General features: G+C 42.1%; 1 protein-coding gene across 1 annotated transcript in view; it reads right to left on the bottom strand.

Annotated features, from left to right (window-relative positions):
• Positions 1-9,517: 9,517 nt before the first annotated feature.
• Positions 9,518-13,777, bottom strand: part of ints2 (integrator complex subunit 2) — a 41,084-nt gene continuing 36,824 nt past the window's right edge. Inside the window, exons 19-25 of the mRNA XM_039757032.1 lie at positions 12,500-12,625; positions 12,113-12,317; positions 11,120-11,386; positions 10,886-10,993; positions 10,467-10,572; positions 9,964-10,140; positions 9,518-9,713 (exon numbers count right to left, since the gene is read on the bottom strand). Coding sequence (XP_039612966.1) covers positions 9,550-9,713; positions 9,964-10,140; positions 10,467-10,572; positions 10,886-10,993; positions 11,120-11,386; positions 12,113-12,317; positions 12,500-12,625 — 1,153 coding nt within the window. The 3' untranslated portion in view covers positions 9,518-9,549. The remainder of the gene's footprint in view (positions 9,714-9,963; positions 10,141-10,466; positions 10,573-10,885; positions 10,994-11,119; positions 11,387-12,112; positions 12,318-12,499; positions 12,626-13,777) is intronic.

Here is a 13,777-nt window from a genome sequence, read left to right as displayed (position 1 = left end):
CATTTTGTTCTTTTATCTCATTGTTACGAAAATGCAGCCGGACCTCCTCTGTTAAAGTAATGCAGTCCGTGTATCCAATTCGGTTACCCCAGTAATACAGGGGCCGGTCATAAAATTAGAATATCATGACAAAGTTGATTTATTTCAGTAATTCCATTCAAAAAGTGAAAAATGTATTTTAGATTCATTCATTACACACAGACTGATGTATTTCAAATGTTTATTTCTTTTAATTTTGATGATTATAACTGACAACTAATGAAAGTCCCAAATTCAGTATCTTGGAAAATTAGAATATTGTGAAAGGTTCAATATTGAAGACACCTGGTGCCACACTCTAATCAGCTAATTAACTCCAAACACCTGCAAAAGCCTTTAAATGGTCTCTCAGTCTAGTTCTGTAGGCTACACAATCATTGGGAAGACTGCTGACTTGACAGTTGTCCAAAAGACAACCATTGACACCTTGCACAAGGAGGGCAAGACACAAAAGGTCATTGATAAAGAGGCTGGCTGTTCACAGAGCTCTGTGTCCAAGCACATTAATAGAGAGGCGAAGGAAGGACAAGATGTGGTAGAAAAAAGTGTACAAGCAATAGGGATAACCGCACCCTGGAGAGGATTGTGAAACAAAACCCATTCAAAACTGTGGGGGAGATTCACAAAGAGTGGACTGCAGCTGGAGTCAGTGCTTCAAGAACCACCACGCACAGACGTATGTAAGACATGGGTTTCAGCTGTCGCATTCCTTGTGTCAAGCCACTCTTGAACAAGAGACAGCGTCAGAAGCGTCTCCCTGGGCTAAAGACAAAAAGGACTGGACTTCTGCTGAGTTATGTTCTCTGATGAAAGTAAATTTTGCATTTCCTTTGGAAATCAAGGTCCCAGAGTCTGGAGGAAGAGAGGAGAGGCACAGAATCCACGTTGCTTGTGGTCCAGTGTACAGTTTCCACAGTCAGTGATGGTTTGGGGTGCCATGTCATCTGCTGGTGTTGGTCCATTGTGTTTTCTGAGGTCCAAGGTCAACGCAGCCGTCTACCAGGACGTTTTAGAGCACTTCATGCTTCCTGCTGCTGACGAACTTTATGGAGATGCAGATTTCATTTTCCAACAGGACCTGGCATCTGCACAAAGTGCCAAAACTACCAGTACCTGGTTTAAGGACCATGGTATCCCTGTTCTTGATTGGCCAGCAAACTCGCCTGACCTTAACCCCATAGAAAATCTATCGGGTATTGTGAAGAGGAAGATGCAAACTCCATGCATCGACTTCATGCCACACCACATTTCTGCAGTAATCCAGGCCAAAGGAGCCCCAACTAAATACTGAGTGCTGTAGATGCTCATACTTTTCATGTTCATACCTTTCAGTTGGCCAACATTTCTAAAAATCCTTTTTTTTGCATTGGTCTTAATTGATATTCTAATTTTCTGAGATACTGAATTTGGGACTTTCATTAGTTGTCAGTTACAATCATCAAAATTAAAAGAAATAAACATTTGAAATACATCAGTCTGTGTGTAATGAATGAATCTAATATATAAGTTTCACTTTTAGAATGGAATTACTGAAATAAATCAACTTTGTCATGATATTCTAATTTTATGACCGGCACCTGTATATGGCTTTGATTCAAGTAGGCCATGTTGGAGGTCAGCCATTACTGTGTCCTGTTTTCATTTTGTAAATGTCTGTGTGGACCAACATGGACAACTTTGCTTTCGTGCCTTTACTTTAAAGCTTTTGAGTTAACTGTATCATCTTACTCTTTTAGTGCAACCTCCCGCTCAGACCCGTGCCACTGTTTGGGGCTTATAAAATATTCACAGAAACTTTGTTCTGTAGATCATTCATGTTGTCTATCAAAATAAGGACATTTAAACTTGCAACAAAGCCAAACCAAATGCAGCAGTCAGACGCAGCTATTTTTGTACCAAATCACAGTTCTGTGATTATATCCCAGCAGCATCAGGTGAGTGGCAGCCCATCGCATGGCTTCCAGATTTTTATGAAAGTAACATATGAGTAAGATTTTAGTAAAATAAACATTTAGTTTTTAGTTTGTAAGTGAAGGTTTGTGGCTGCTTGTTTTATTTCTCCAATCTTTTTAGATAACTGTCAGAGAGGTCAGTGAGATTTGTTAGTTTGCCATGTGATCTTCATTAAAGTAAGACCTACTTAGAGTTTGTTCCACAGTATTCAGCAGGTTGCAGTTCTCATACAGTATGGGGAGAGAAGAAATCTTTGTGAATATGAAAAGCATGAAATAGTGAAATGTCTTGCAAAAGGCATAGAAACCAACTGATGTTTTGCAAAAGCTGAAGCGAGATCACCAAACTGAAAATATTTGTGAGTAATTCATAGCACGGTTGAATTCTGTCAGTTCTTAAGTAAAGTTTGTATCAGACACATTAATGCAATTATCTCTCTATTATAAAAGAAAGTCTTGAGACGAGACTATTGCCAAGAGATTTTTTCAGGTCCCGCCCTCCTCTCAATTATTATACCCACGGTCCTCTCACCTCTCATTTGTGTGAATGCTCTTGTCAATTGCAGTTCCTGAGCTCTCCGCTCTTATACATTTTTATGTTTTACTCACTTTAAGTTTCCAATAAAAGAAGACTTATTATGTCCAAATCTTATTGAAGAATTTCCTCCCAAAGGTTATCATCAGAAGAAATGAGTACACGGGCAATCCTAGCACTGAGAAATGATGAAGTCAAACGAATTTACGTGAAAATTGTTGATCGGTTACATGACAGATTGGTTAAGTTTGTATCAATAGACTATGCTGAAGTAGTTGGCGGTGATGGTGTGGAGATGAAAACATCAACTTACAATATCCTGTAGAATATCTACAAGTGAAAAAGTCAGTTTATTTATTAGAGTGAAAAAAAACGATATTCACTCACAGGCAGTTTATACGTTGAGTTATCAACATGGAATCAAAATTCAATGTGATATTGAAGAAAATTTAATTCAAAAACGTTTTACAGTAAAAGTGTACATTTACAAGGTATTTGCATGTTAATTTCAAAGCCAAACAGAACGGAAACTTAACGCATCTAATACCTCTAATGCGGCATGAAACATAATTTTCTTTTATTATTTTTTACTATGATTAATTACTCGCTGTAATGTAAAATAGTTAGTTCTGTTATACATATGTAACAATTCCCATGAAAATAACAATCTGTTTAAATTGTACATTCGCTTCCCCACACGTGAGTGGCAGATTCGTGAAGTGGGTAGTGCCCGTGCGGGGGTTGGCAAGCGGGGCAGAGCCCCTTAGCTATTAAAAAAAAAAAAAAACTGTTGGAGTCCCAAGAACCTCTTGATGCAGGTTCCTCCAGAGGCTTAAGTAATATACGTGGACTAATTTTCAAACCTTTTTAGTTCATGGATGAAAGCCATACTACACTACATGGTCAGCAAATGGCCACCCTGTTCTAACAAGACTGTGACGTTCGCAGGGAGGTGGGAGAGTGATGATTTTTGCTGGAATATTGGGAAGAAAGATGGTGGGTCCCTTTAGCGCCCCTGAGGGTATTAATATGATTTCCACAAAATATGTGGTATTCCTAAGTGCCCATTTCCTGCCTTGGTATAAAAAGAAGAATCGTGCCTGCTGGAATTAAATGATTCTCATGCACAACAAAACACCATTCCATGCCACACCATTGACTCCTTGGTTGCTATGGGCATATAGGGAGACAAAAAAAAAATCCTGTTGTGGCCACCATTCCCTGACCTCAATCCTGTTGAGAAGCTGTGGAGCACCCGTAAGTGGAAGATCTAGGAGGGTGGGCAGCAGTGTGCGTAAAAGTGACAGCTCTAGTGGGGTGCAGCGACATGATCTGGACCAAACTTTCCATAGTGGTGCTGTAGGACGATACAGACAAGAAACATTACAAGATCGATGACCACAAATTTAGACACACACACACACCCTTCCCCAGAATTTAACATCACTTACCTGGGCAACAGCACATGCTGCTTCTATCTGTTATAATATAAAGGAGTTATCTTGTGCTTTTGCAGAGGGAGTTGCGTGAGCCCTGATTGAGAGTGTAAGTGCAGTGCAACACAAAGGAGAATCAAAGAGTTACTGTTTAACTCTTGCTTTGTCAGCTTTTCTTCATAATTTAAGCACTATGAACCAATAGCATTCATGGTTACAACCCAGCAAAAAGGTACCACAATTCTGGAATCAAAACGGATCAAAAAAGAACAAATTCTCAGTTCACAATGGCAGAGACATTGATGTAGAGTCAGCTGATGGCAGATGATGGATGGGACAGCAATCTATAACAAGATGGTCACCATTTAATAAACCCATAAACCTTTGCTTTCTTTCCTTAACCTATTCCACAAATACACCCAGGAAACACCGAATAATTTGACTAGTTGTAACTGTAAGTAAACCCTTAATTGTACTGACTGTTTAGGAACAATAGACTAAAAGGGCACATGCATAGTAATCTATACTAATAAAAGACAAAGCCCTCACTGACTGACTGACTAACTGACTGACTGACTCACTGACTCATCACTAATTCTCCAACTTCCCGTGTAGGTAGAAGGCTGAAATTTGGCAGGCTCATTCCTTACAGCTTACTTACAAAAGTTATTTCGAAATTCTACGCGTAATGGTCATAACTGGAAGCTATTTTTCTCCATATAATGTAATGGAGTTGAGCTCGATGGCCGTGGGGGGCGGAGTTTCGTGTGACATCATCACGCCGCCCACGTAATCACGTGAACTGACTGTGACCGCAGTACGTAGAAAAGAAGGAAGAGCTCCAAAAAGTGCTGAAGAAAACATGCATTATATAATTGAGAAGGCAGCGAAACAATAAGAAGCGAGCGAGTGACATATACTACCATATTCATGAGTTCTGCTACTTCGGAAACAAAGCACGATGTAAACCTAAAGTTTAAATTAAGTTCATAGACAGGCTGCCGCTGGAGTTTGTCATGGCCACAGGTAATACGGGATACAAGTTTAATGAGAGGACGCAGGATATAAACGAGAGTTTTGATCACTTTGTAACTAAGTTAAAATTGTAGGTGAAGGGGTGTGCTTATGCAAATTCCGAGAGACTGTGTTTGTGGGGGATTGACAGTTAAGGCGGGTGGGGGAGTCACGTCATCATCACCCCTCCCATTCATCTCATTTTGCTCTGAGCTGAGCTCCGCAGCTAACGCACACAGTGTTACAGAAGCGACTTTGTGACGCTGCCACCAAATACTCACAGAAAAATCCACAAGTTAATACACACGCTATCTCTCGAGTTTCTCCACACTGAATCCTCCAGGCACTACTTACAAAAGGTCACATTGACAATCGTGTTACGTTATTTTTAAAATCTTTCCTTTTCTTTTTCATTACTTCTTTAACACACTACTTCTCCGCTGCGAAGCGCGGGTATTCTGCTAGTCTGTACTAATAAAAGGCAAAGCCCTCACTCACAGACTCGCTGACTCATCACTAATTCTCCAACTTCCCGTGTAGGTAGAAGGCGAGATGTCTATCGAGGTGATCACCATCGATCAAAGAACTGTCACTTACTGAGTGGTTTCCATGCCCGGAGATGGCACCTACCTTTTCCATTCTCTTTGTTACATATTGCACGGCCATATCAGGCTCACTCTTTCGAAATCCGGAGAAACATTGTGTCTTATGTATTGAATGACAGGTTCAGGACAGGTTCAAGGTGTGGACTGATGACGGTACAGGAGATAATTATACTACACAGGAGCACTAGAAGAGTGAAATGCTTAAGCCCTTCACCTATGGTTCTGCATGTGAGTTGATGGCTGCCGCTGAATTGTTCAGCTGTTGCTTTCAAGTGTACCGAAATGGCCAAATATTTTACACCTTTGGAGAATCGCTAATGCCTCTTAAACATCTTAGATTGACAGGTGACGATTTGAGTTGCCACAGCGTTGTGCACTTTGTCATCCCCGGCAATTCCTAGTCCTGATATCAGATGTCCCCTCCGACTAGAAGTTGCATATGTGACAACAGCTGAAGGGACTTTGGTTTCCTCCGACAGATCAACTGGGATGTCTAATGGCCCTCAAACCACCCCACCTTTTGACAACTGTCTCACACACACACGCCACTTACCTTGTTTCACCTTGGCAATTTTGGCTAAAGTAGTGCTGACTGGTCACGTGACTGGTGGCAGGGAAGCATTTTTTTTCAAATTTTGCCGTGCTGGCCGATTTCTATTTCTGATATTCTCGTCTGTTTTGGTGTCGGTAGTCAGATTAAGTAGCTGCTTTATTAGCTTTTGCAATGTTTGCCCACTTACTCAGGGTACACGTGGTATCAGAGCCCTTACTCACTACACAGAGTGTGTACAGTAGATGTGTTCAAGGCCTTCATTGTTGTTTGACCAAAGTGTGGAACGGCCAAAGACGTGTGATCTAAGCAAACTGAAATGGGGCCAAATGTGAGGATTCTGTGTTTTGCTGAGAATGTTGTGATAAACAAAAAGAAAAAAAGGCATCAAGTGAGCATGAGGGTCTGTGGGCCAAAGTCCCCCAGTAATGAGAAATGTCAGCGACCAGAAAGGCCCCAGATATTCAGATGGCAGCTTTTTACAACACAGAATGGACGTGTCAGCCGTCACGTGACTGACTTCCAGCAGCACAAGACCATGTCAGGTTCCATTAACACCCAGATGGTGAAGCAATGGTGGCCATATGGACAGAAATGGTGCCTAGTTTGACAGATTTTGACTTCTGTTGTAATGTGCACAGGGTAGGGTCAGACTTTGGTGTGTGCAGTTTGAATCCACGTCACCCATGCAGTTTGGGTCTGGTATAATGGGGCAGAGAACGTTATCTTGTCACACATTAGGTGAAGGTCATCACAAGCATTGCTCTCAACCACCTAAACCCATTTTCACAGGATAAAGCACAATGGACACATCCTCCTTGGGGGGTAGATCAGGTTTTGGCCCAAATGCTTAATGAGAAGTCAATCTGTGGCTCCTTAATATGTGGCTGTCTCAGGCTTGGAATTCTGTGTAAATACGGTTAATCCCAAATAGGACATCAGCATAGACTCCGAACAGAAGTCAGCATTCATATCATGAATATTTGTACTGTATGCGTTGTGCCACTTTATAGTAATTCATCAATATTCATGAGTGTTAACCAAAACACACAAGTTTTACAACAAAATGAGACTGAACCATTAGTTGAATCAAGCCATAGTGATGACACTGTGAACTGCTTATCAGACATTGACACAGGTAGACAAACTGATGCATACGGCACTGCATGACTGAACCGCTGTGATATGCCTGGTGAATTTGGTTGCATGAAGGTTTACTGTGGTGCTGGTGGGAGCTTTGCAAAAATGCGTAACGATTATGGTCAAGTCAAAGGACAAAAAGAAAACAAAAAGCCCTAAGAACTGTTAATAATTCTGCAACTGTTAATATTCAGGTCATGGGAAATTTGAAAGTCACTAAGCCTTGCACTGTGGTAGCCAACAATAACACAATGGGTGGATCGATCGAGCAGATCAGGCACTGACATTCTACCCTTTCAAAATATTATAAGAAACGCGTGCAAAGTAGCACACGTCCACTGTCCCAGCTGTGATGTCAGGCTGTGTGCTGGTGACCGTTTCAAAACGTATCACACAATGAACATTTCAGTAAATCTGCATCAGGACAGCAGTGGACACTTGACGAAGCTTTCCTTTTTGGCTCATTTTTCATTAACACTAAGGGTACTTTTTATGGCTTGTTGGTATTCTCATTCTACCATCCCAATTTATTCTTCTTTCTGTGGATATCTTCCAAATAATACGTGGCTCAAAGCAGAATCGAAGTTCTTTCCTTTGCTTTTCCTCATTCTTTTCTTCCATATCTGCTATATAATAAAACAGTACGAGTGCATGCGTGCAATCTGATTGGTCGGTTTGGCTTTGGTGGCTCAGCGGTAGGCGTAATGAGCTACGCTGTTGTATCGCACAGGGTGAAGTTAAACTCTTGATTGTGAATTTTATTTTTACAAAAAAAGAAGTTAAAATGGAGCACCTCAATGACAGTAAATCGAGTAACATATTGAGTGCTGTTGGGTCACTAAATGCCAACAAGGTGCGTGCGATCCAAACCAGCTTAAAGAGAGACAGTTGTGAAAAAAGAATACAAATGTTTTCACCGCGAGTAATGGGGTCCATCCACCATTAGTGATGGACAGGAGGCGTGCAAGGTGGCTTAAAGTTACAACGGTCAGAGTAGGAGGGTTTTTGGGGACACGACAGAGAGAAGGAGCGCCAGGCAAGAGTGGCTGAGACATGCAAGAATACTGAAGAAAGGCACATCAAATATTAAATATGTTTCAGTGATACCCGTCTTTGACAAGCTGGCATTTTATTAAAACAGAAACGTCAGGATGAGCACACAGAGCTGTAGATGAAGCAAGGCAGCTCCATCATTTGCATCTTATTGTTAAATATTTGAAAATTAAACAAGAAGAAATTAAAAATGGCAAGGCCAGCATGAGCGACTTTCTGCAACTAAAATCAAAGACAAAAGCGTGACTTTGAGCTTCAGCAGCCAGAAATGGAGTCTGAATAATAAAAAGTGGGACAACAAAAACCTGCGGCCACCACAGCCCCCCCAAGACCGAAGTTGAGGTGGTTGGCCACTGCTTGTGTGTTTTTAGGGGGGATCATTGCATGCATTAGCATCTGCTGAAAACTAAAAGGATTGGCAGCGATAACTGAACTCAGGAGTACAGTGCCCTTGGCGTGAGGCTACGGTCCCTCATTATATTTTAATGTCCTGGTCAAACATTCATTTTTGTTTGCTAACTGCGTTGTCTTGAAGTAAGTGGATGCCCGCAGTTTTATGGCAGTGACGCTCTGATGAGCCAGTTGAACTTCACTCCATCATATGGTAACGGCTCTGATGTATTCAGTTTTGTGACCACCTGCCCGCCCAGGAGCAGCTTGCAGAGCACCTCAATGTAACGTTGAGCATGGCGGCCATTAATGATTGACCCTTGGCATGATCAACCAGTCAGTGTGCTGGGGAAAGGAGAACAAGTCAGCTAAATCTGAGGAGTAATGAGTGCTGGCGGTCACTCGTCACTGAAAACACAACTACCTGAGACTCTAAGCTCACTTTTTTTATTACAAAAATGGCAAATATCTTTACATCAAAAAATATATATATATATGTATATATAAAAGATGACATTAAAAGTACTGTGCGTCTTCCCCCGGTACACAAGTGGGACGTGCTAACAAACGTCGACCACCAGCCTGGGCTTCCCAAGGCCCGTTCTGTACAGAAGGCACAGCATTCAACTCTCTCTCGGATGTTTTCTTAGATGGGAATGTTACTTGCCATCATGGGAGTCCTGCTTCTACTGTAAGAAACATACAATGCAATGCCAGTCCTGGAGGCAGCCGAACAATGAGGGGCAGTGTTGGCTCCATTTTAATACAGCTGCTGCTGCTGCCTTATTACCAAAAAAATCAAATGGTAGGTTTGCTGGACTCCGTCACCCTGCACCTACACTCCGACCGCGGTGCTGTGAATGATCTCCATGAAGGTGTCCTCGATTCGGTAGCAGAGCTGCATGTCCGGGTCACTATTTGTCCGCTCTTTACAGGGCTCGTGTTTTCCAAGCACTTTGGGTTTGTCACAGTGCTGCTTTTCCTTCAGTTGCTGCAATCCTGAAATACACGGGGGAGAAAAAAAAAAGAGAGTCAGGAGTATGAAATGCTCAAGTGTGTTAAAATGTTAAAATAAAGACGAACACAAACAGCAAAATCAGCAGATGGACTGGAGAAAACTGCTCCGGCTTGCAAGAACATGTGAACGGTCCATTGCTCTAGATTTATACTTTTATTCCCCTTTGCTTTAGGAGCATCCGATGTGAAGCAGTAAATGGCCGACATTAAATGTGATGTTCTCAACACTTACGTGCCACCAGAGGATCCATGTCGCTAGCTTTAGTGGCCACATCTGATGCACAAACCTGGCCGATTTGTACGAGCAATGAAGTGACGTCATCATAGAGGGGTGGAAAAGCCTGGCAGAACGATACCAGGCATGGCAGAGTGGGCATGAAGAAGATGAACCGCTTTGCTCGCGTCAGAACTTGGAAGATAAAAGAAACAAAAGGAAGTGAGGCCACAGAAAGCGTACGTGGCACCTGGGTTTGAGCAGCCGCTGCCCTCCGCTAAATTCTCACTTTAAGCTGCTTGTCGTCGTCTTTATAATAATTATTTTTGTTATTTTAAGATCAGTTAGTTTTTAAGAAACACTTGAGGGAGGGGATCAAAGTACCAAGAGGTGTATCTGTTTCTCTCTGCATAGATGAATTACTGTTTAAAATTCACAATACTGAAAACTGAACAGGACATGCCAGGCTTTTTTTCACGTTTTCGGCCTGAACAGCAGGTGTTGGTCAGCATTAGACGTACCTGTGAGCAGAGTCCCCATCACACTGATGGCAAGGCGTGCAACGCTCAGGGATTTGGGAAGGGCATACTGGGTACTCAAGTAGGACAAAAGTTGGATGGCAAAAATCTTGTAATAAAAAGAAAACATGAAAACTTAAAAAGTGTGCATTCTCAAATTGTATCCAAAGCAGAAAAAGTCATTTTGAATTTGAGCAAACAAATAATTTAACCGGAGCACACATAAAAGCTGCACGCCAACAGCAACATTGGAGAAAGCTTTAATATGAAAACTTAAAGTAGCAAAGGATGTAACAGAACTAAAAGGAACATAAAGAGCCGGACAGGCCTGAAGCCTCAAACCACCTGAGCCCGTGGCCAGGCATCTGAAACACCCGCCATGTGGTGCGAAGTCAGAGACACAAATCGTGTCACCCACCCACCTGCTTCTCGAGCTGAGGCTGAGCTAAGAGTTCTGGGATGAAGTCCAGACAGATGTGCATCGAGGGTATGCCAGCCACAGTTAGCTGAAGCAGCTCACGAGGATAACCCTATAAAAAAAAAACAAATTTAATCCTGTGGACAACTCGGGAAGCACCAAACAAAATGAGCCACCACTGCAATCACACCATCTTTGAGGAGAATGTCATTTAATCCAGTGAGCAATTGTGACATACCTGGAAGTGGACAAGTTTAGCAATGTTGGGGTCTGCGATAAACATCTGATGAAGAAGACAGCAGATGAGACACTGCACCTCCCGCAGGTTATTAAGAAGGCTGTCTCCTGCCCCTTCTGTGCATGAAGACAAGCTCTTGGGGGGCTCATCCTTCTTCAACTCACAACTGTGAATGCCCTTTGGCAGAGGCTCATAGCCATAGCCTTTGCTTTTCTCCTCTTCATTGGGCATACAAACCTCTAGAAGGATCTGAACAGCTGCACTGTCCTGCAGAAAACAGTCAAAACCAAATCAATGTCTTCTCCCTTTTGGCATATGTTGCTGAAGGGTCCCTTCACAGTGCGTTTCACTTCACTTCAGTGGGTGTTCAGCATGAGGTTTTTCCTTTGAGAATTTGACATTTGAACAAATTGCCTAGAGAAGCACTTCATTTGGTTTTATTTTTGCCCCCTCAATAAGTCAATAACTGTCAAATTTATGAAAAAACAGGTGTCAGGGTTGAAGGGGCACGTGTCCATGACACTAGCAGCAAGAAAGAGAGCAGAAACGCAAGGTTTTTTAAAACTCGAGGTGGAGGTGGACACCATTAATTATCAATAATCAAACTCACCACCAGCCCAAGCTCATATTGTCATAAGACAGCTGGCACGGGCGATTCCAAGCAATAACAAATCAATTTCAGTTGCAGAGAATTTTAAACTTCAATATCAACATCCTTTTCACTTCTACATTTCAGAAAAATGTCACTTTACTATGATATGAATTTAACAGCAGCTCAGGCACATTTTAAAACATCAGTCTGCTGCTCACAAACTGCTATCAATGATGTCCCTGCAAAAGGGCTGTGACCCCAGGAACCATGGGAAAAAAAATTCATGTATGGGTTTGTATGGAATCTGTGTCCATGGTATCCAATCAAGAATATTCACCCGTCCTTGTTGGGAATTTGCTCCTATTCATTTACTACCATCTTTTTGTTGTTTTTGGCCCTACCTGAGCAGCCAGCAACGCATTCTTCAGCTCTTCTCGGGTGACCTCTGAGGCCTCTGCTGGACCTGACAGTCCAAGACTGGTGATGGTTTGTGACTGCTTGCTGTCATGATCAGAAGTTTCCTTGAGATGAGCACTGAGGTAGGCTTTAGAGGCAAGGAGGTAGCCATTCAGCATGTGCAAAGTAACATCCATTAGAGGAGGGCATCTATATAACAAACAGGCAAGTCATTTAACACCATATAAAAATCTAAATTGATCAAGTATCTACTCACGTTAGGTTTGCAGATACCTGCACACTGTGCAAAGGAGAAGCTGCCAACGGACCATAAGGAACCCACGAGTGTCTAAACACACACCTGATTTCAGAAAGGCCGGAGACTTGCTTACCTGTAGACTCTCCGATCACAGCGCAGGACAATTAAAGGGTCAATCATCAGGTCATTTTGTGTGTACTTCTGCTGCCGGTGCAACTTTATTGAGGGCAGCAGTGCGTTGACAGTCATCACCCACAGCCTAGAAGCACAGAAACGCAAGTCAAATGAGCAACAATAAGCTGTACAGCTGCTACTATGAGCTTAACATTACATCTTACAAATGCCGCACGGTTGTTCGTGTTCTTTAAATACGGTCTTTATCTTCACACATTACAAGGAGCGGACTCTAACATCTACTCAATGACAAAAATGGCTGTCAAACAGAGGGAGCGGAACAAATATGTTAGCAATATGAAAATATCCATAAACTCAGTACTGTCTGTATACTTAAGTGGAGAGGGATCAGAAGGACTGGCTTCTAAAAGTGTGATACGTTTGATTCAGAATGATATCTTCTCCTTTCCTAAGTTCTAAACCACTATATTTTTCTCTAAATATGGAGTAGTTCATGGATGTGGAAGTAGACAGAAGAACAAGAGGAGGAGGAGCCGCCTGACCTCTCCTCAGCACAAGCCATGCTACAGTGGGATGCAAAAGTTTGGGCAACCTTGTTAATAGTCATTATTTTCCTGTATAAGTCATTGGTTGTTACGATAAAAAATGTCAGTTAAATATATCATATAGGAGACACACACAGTGATATTTGAGAAGTGAAATGAAGTTTATTGGATTTACAGAAAGTGTGCAATTATTGTTCAAACAAAATCAGGCAGGTGCATAAATTTGGGCACCACAAAAAAGAAATGAAATCAATATTTATTAGATCTGCCTTTTGCAGAAATTACAGCCTCTAAACGCTTCCTGTAGGTTCCAATGAGAGTCTGGATTGTGGTTGAAGGTATTTTGGACCATTCCTCTTTACAAAACATCTCTAGTTCATTCAGGTTTGATGGCTTCCGAGCATGGACAGCTCTCTTTAACTCACACCACAGATTTTCAATTATATTCAGGTCTGGGGACTGAGATGGCCATTCCAGAACGTTGTACTTGTTCCTCTGCATGAATGCCTTAGTGGATTTTGAGCAGTGTTTCGGTCGTTGTCTTGTTGAAAGATCCAGCTCCGGCGCAGCTTCAGCTTTGTCACTGATTCCTGGACATTGGTCTCCAGAATCTGCTGATACTGAGTGGAATCCATGCGTCCCTCAACTTTGACAAGATTCCCAGTCCCTGCACTGGCCACACAGGCCCACAGCATGATGGAACCACCACCATATTTTACTGTAGGTAGCAG

Source organism: Polypterus senegalus, chromosome 6, assembly GCF_016835505.1.
Source record: "Polypterus senegalus isolate Bchr_013 chromosome 6, ASM1683550v1, whole genome shotgun sequence".
Lineage (NCBI taxonomy): Eukaryota > Metazoa > Chordata > Cladistia > Polypteriformes > Polypteridae > Polypterus > Polypterus senegalus.
Note: the sequence above shows the minus strand (reverse complement) of the source record. Positions and strands in the feature narration are given on the sequence as shown.